This window comes from Salvia splendens, chromosome 18 (genome assembly GCF_004379255.2).
Source record: "Salvia splendens isolate huo1 chromosome 18, SspV2, whole genome shotgun sequence".
Classification (NCBI taxonomy): domain Eukaryota; kingdom Viridiplantae; phylum Streptophyta; class Magnoliopsida; order Lamiales; family Lamiaceae; genus Salvia; species Salvia splendens.
In genome coordinates this window covers 20,745,279-20,750,108 of record NC_056049.1, presented here as the reverse complement: position 1 = coordinate 20,750,108, position 4,830 = coordinate 20,745,279, and the positions used below count along the sequence as shown (strand labels likewise).

The following is a 4,830-nucleotide window of genomic DNA, read 5'->3' as shown; positions in this document are numbered from 1 at the left end:
GAAAAATAGGTGGTGGGAAATGGTATTTATAGAGGGAAAAAAAAAATTTAGTTCACGCCGCATTCGCCGCGGCGGAACTTCTCATCACTATAATCGCCGCGCCTATAGGCGCGGCTATAGCCTCCCCCGCCGCGTCCTTGCCCCGCACCCGGCGATTCCTCGTCCGCCGCCCCTCCCCCACCCCTCCCCCAGCCGCCGCGTCCACCCCCGCGACGGACACCCTTCCCACTATAAGCCGCCCCGCTTCCGCCCCAAACGCTGCTATAGCCGCGTCCTCATTATAGTGGACGCTCATGCTAAGAGCGTCCACTATAACGTGGAAGCGGCTATAGCCGCGAGCGGGGCGATGGCAGGGCGGAAGCGGGGCGGCTTATAGTGGGAAGGGTGTCCGCAGCAGGGGTGGACGCGACGGATGAGGGGAGGGACGGCAGACGCGGAATCGCCGCGTGCGGGGCGAGGACGCGGCTGAGGGTGGCAGAGAAAGAAGGAGTGGGGCTATAGCCGCGGCTGACGCGGCGGCGCGGCAGTTCGAGAAGGGGGGCGGCAGTGGGAGGGGGCTGTCCGCCCCCTAAAGTGGACACCCTAACCATCCTCAAACTTGCCAAAACTTCACATGTTTATATACTATCCCAACTTTTTATGTAAATATAATTTGATTGCAATCTTTCCCTTCATATAATATAACGGAAACAAATAATTCATCCCCATACAAACACACTGACAAATTCAACATAAATTTTTGACAGTAATTTCCGTTTTAAATTTTTTTTGTAATTTAAAAAACGAAAAGTAGAGGTCGGATTTTCCATCGTTCCGCTCTAATTCTCCCGGCGACTCCTTCACCGGAAGAGCTACAACATAGCCGGAGCATCGATCTTCATATGCTGAAGATATGGCGAATTTGACTACGCGGCCGGCCAAGGATGCATAATTGATTGACTTTTTCCCTTCGTTTAAACCTCATATTTTGACGATTTTCGCGGCTTTGACCACCGGATTCTCCCTCGCGATGGCTTCCCGGCCGGCAGATTTGTAATCGTAGCTGCAGTCGTGGCGATCGGAGTATCGATGATCGGCGCAGAAAAGCTCTCCGCATCGGCACCTGAATCCGGAGAGACCTACCTTCCTCCGGCAGCCGGAGCACCGATTAACCTCTCTCTTCATCGGAACCGCAGCTACGGAGGCCTCCTTTTTCAGATCTCGGCTCGTCCCCGCCGAAGCGAGCCTCCTCTCCGGCAGAGACAGGCTAGACGAGCTAGATCTGAAGGATTTCTCCAACAAAACGTGATTCAACGGCTTCGCCACGGCACCGACCGACGACGAGGCGGCTGCGGTGGTTGAGGCGGTGGAAACCGCCGTGGTGGCGGCGTTGAAACACTTCTGACAGAGATTATTAGCCGCGGAATTGCCAGCGACGCCGCACTTGACGCACAGGGAGATGGTCTCAGGCACGACCTTGAACTCGGTCTCCTCCTTCTCCGTTCTCTGCGCCATTATTGACTCAAAAATTAAAACCTGAAAACACAAAACAAATGATTTCGTGCAGAAATGTTGGCGTTGAATTGTAGAGAGAGAGAAGTGGGTTGGGTTTGAAAAGGGAGGAGGTGGGATTTGAAGGGGGCGAGAGATGGCCGCATAGAGACGCGTATCTGGCAATTTCTGGCTGCCGAAATGACGGTAATGCCCTCCTCACTTTTTATGGATTTGCGGTGGGTTTTTGGGTAGGGGTTTTTTTAGATTAGCGTTGACGTGTTATTCACTGCAGATGGAGATATTTTATTTTTTTAATTGTTTGGTGTGCGAAAAGTAATTCTTATTTAATTTATTATTGTCATTATTTATTTAATCTGACTTGTTCCAATACTTTGGATTATCCAATTCAATCACAAATATTCACTTTCTATTTAATAATTGTCCCACTCCTTTAATCACGGTTTCCGCTGCTGGATAGCGCAAAAAAGTAGGTCGATTATTGGTTCCTAATCAATTATATGCAGAAAATATTTATTTTTGTTTGATAATCTCATTTTTTAATGAGAGAGTTACTAAATTGATAATCACATGAATTCCTAATTGTCTTAAACCAAATTACACCGTGATAATTGCATTTAGGCGGGGCAAGGAGTAGAGATTAAGCAAACAGCTAAAAGTGTTGGCTTTTTCCCAAGAATAGTAATGAAAAAATAAAAAATAAATTGATTTTCGTCATCATGTAAGAATAGGGGCAAAACAGTGAATTAACAGTATTAAGAAAGTGGGAACAAATTTGATAAGAGCGAAATAACGAATATAAAAATAAGAAGGAAAAGCCAAAGCAAAAGGCGTTGTCTCAGCTCCAGCTTTCAGCCGCCCACTCTGACCGCCTCGTTCCTTTTCATTCATCATGTCGCTTTCACCACTCTCGCTCCGTGTGCAGACGCGCTACTCGAAAGCGCGTCGCCTATGTTTCGGGTCAGTTCCGATGTGTCTTCTTCTCATTGGTTCAGGGTGAGACCTGCTGACCTCTTCTCAAATTTCACACGTGCTGGCGATGGAAGCTAGGGCGCAACTGGTGATGCTGCCGTCAGGCGTAGGCGATCACAACCTCTTCGTGGTCCCCACTGGGACTTTCTATGGGTAGTTTAATTTGTGTGGGCGCCGAAGCCTTGTACGTGGGTTCTACTTTATGCTTCTATATTTAATTTAATATTTTTATTTGTTACGCCATTTCGCTATTCATTTCTACTCCAAGGGCGTGTTCAAGTTGGTTGGAGAGATGTATCCACAATTTAATTTGATCCAGATTTGGTATTGTTCCATCAGGGTTCTAATCCAAGAGTTCATTGTGTTCAGGCTTCTAGGAATGAATCCGGAATTGAGGGGTGTTAAAATGTTTTCATTTTTTTTTCAATTGCCTAATATATGTACTTCCTACTTTGCCCCCCTCGTCAATTTGGAAGCCCACACGTTCTGGCAGAAGCGGGTGACCTCCGCCAGCACCAGGAGCACGAGAATAGCGACGGCCCCGTGGTAGACGAGGTAACGGCAGGTGACGAAGACGAAGAGCGTGGCGAGATGGTGGCCGATGAAGAGGACGTCGGTGGGGTAGAAGATGAGATAGTGGACGAGATCCATGAGGAAATAGGCAATGCTGTAATCCAATACGAGACTTTGCAGCGGCGTGTTGGAGGAGTGGAAATCCGGGGCCGGGTCGGAGAGAATAGCGCAGGCGGCGAGGAATACTGCGGGGGTGCCGTGAGCTAGGGAGATAGCGCAGCTTGAAGCTTCAGGGCGGAGCTTGGAGGCCCAGGTGCGGAAGAGGATTGAATAGGTGATGAGGTAGAGGAGCAAATAGCCGGCGAAGAAGAGAGGAAGGGGATTGGATGTTAGCGGAAATTGAAGGTCCATGATTTTGGGGGAAACTGAAAATTAGGGGAATCCAATTGGGAATATGAGTTGAAGGATGGTGAAAAGATGCAGAAAGTCAGTAGATAATGGGGCAACGTTTGTAGAAGGGGGGAAAATCAGTAGCTTCTATTGAATGATTCAGGGTGATAATAGTAAAATGCTCCCATATCTGGAGCCGGAAATCGAGACATGAAATGAATTAGCACCTCCTGCTTCTGATTTGGTTTCAGCCCATACCTGGAGTGAACAGGTCGGGCCCGGACATTAACAACGGGCTTCCCTTGGAATACCCCATGATCTTGAACAGCCAAATAGACCATGATATAGGCCCATTTCTGGACATATCAGCCTACTTGAACAGGCCCCAATTGTAGTATTTCTTTCTTCCTTTTATTTCCATAGATTAACACTTACAATCAAGTTGTTTCCATAGAAATTGTATTATATTGAAATCGCTTAGTTAGATAATACAATTTCTATGGAAATAATTTTAAAAAATTTCCAAATGCTGGGAAGTTGTTAGAGTGTCCACAGTGGGAGAGCCGCGGCCCGTGGCTCGGGTGCGTGGCCCCCACTGCAGAGAGCCACGACGGGCAGCTGGGAGCCGAGAGGGAGCTGCGGCCGCGGCCCTCACGCAGCTCAGCCATGTACGCCGCGGCCCACCACTGCAGCGGGCCGAGACCCGCGGCCCGGCCACCGAAAAATATATTTTTTTTTCTGCTTTTTTGTATAAATACACACCATTTTTTCTCCATTTTTCTACCCCAATTCAAACACCACTCTTTCCAATCGTTCCAATCTATTTCAATTCAACTTCTGAAATATGGATTCCGACGATAAACGGTACCAAGAAGCGGTAGATCTGGAGTTCCAAAACCTAGTTGCAGCGGTGCAACGTGAAGCTGACGAGGCGGAGGCGGCGGCGGTGGCAGTCCCTCGGCTGTTCTATCATCGGTGGTATATCGACCGTGACCATGCCGGGGTTGACTGCCGGTTGATGGAAGACTACTTCAGCGAGAACGCCCGTTATCCGCCAGAGATTTTTCCGTCGGCGATTCAGAATGTCGCAACAACTCTTCGTCCATATAGCGACGTGTTTGGCGCAGCTGTTCAAGTGCTTCAACTTGCGATATGATGCCACCGGTCGACTCGGCTTGTCGACATATCAGAAGTGTACGGTGGCAATTAGGCAGCTTGCCTATGCCGTGCCCGCTGACATGTTCGACGAATACCTACAGATGAGCGAAACAACTGCCCTACAGACGTTGAGGCAGTTTTGTAGGGGCATTAAGGATATCTTCAAAGGGGAGTATCTACGGAAGCCAACGGCCGATGATTTCCAGAGACTGATTGATATGAACGGGACTGCACATCATTTTCCAGGGATGTTGGGGAGCATCGATTGCCTGCACTAGGAGTGGAGGAACTGCTCGGTGGCTTGGA

At 48.8% G+C, this 4,830-nt stretch overlaps 2 protein-coding genes across 2 annotated transcripts; both read right to left on the bottom strand.

The window, feature by feature from the left end:
* Positions 1-651: 651 nt before the first annotated feature.
* LOC121777944 (zinc finger A20 and AN1 domain-containing stress-associated protein 5-like) lies at positions 652-1,622 on the bottom strand. The gene has a single exon (XM_042175281.1). The coding sequence runs from the start codon at positions 1,492-1,494 to the stop codon at positions 961-963; it is 534 nt and encodes a 177-aa protein (XP_042031215.1). The 5' UTR covers positions 1,495-1,622; the 3' UTR covers positions 652-960.
* Positions 1,623-2,910: 1,288 nt separating this feature from the next.
* Positions 2,911-3,730, bottom strand: LOC121776892 (TLC domain-containing protein At5g14285-like). Its single transcript, XM_042174042.1, has 2 exons — positions 3,625-3,730; positions 2,911-3,401 (listed from the first exon to the last, which is right to left on the bottom strand). The coding sequence occupies exons 1-2, from the start codon at positions 3,728-3,730 to the stop codon at positions 2,911-2,913; spliced, it is 597 nt and encodes a 198-aa protein (XP_042029976.1).
* Positions 3,731-4,830: the final 1,100 nt, after the last annotated feature.

Excerpts from the sequence above, each read along its gene's own strand:
- LOC121777944 (XM_042175281.1), bottom strand. The coding sequence starts at position 1,494 with ATGGCGCAGAGAACGGAGAAGGAGGAGACCGAGTTCAAGGTCGTGCCT.
- LOC121776892 (XM_042174042.1), bottom strand. The coding sequence starts at position 3,730 with ATGTCCAGAAATGGGCCTATATCATGGTCTATTTGGCTGTTCAAGATC. Across the intron at positions 3,402-3,624 it reads GCCCGACCTGTTCACTCCAG|TTTCCCCCAAAATCATGGAC; the intron begins GTATGGGCTGAA and ends CCTAATTTTCAG.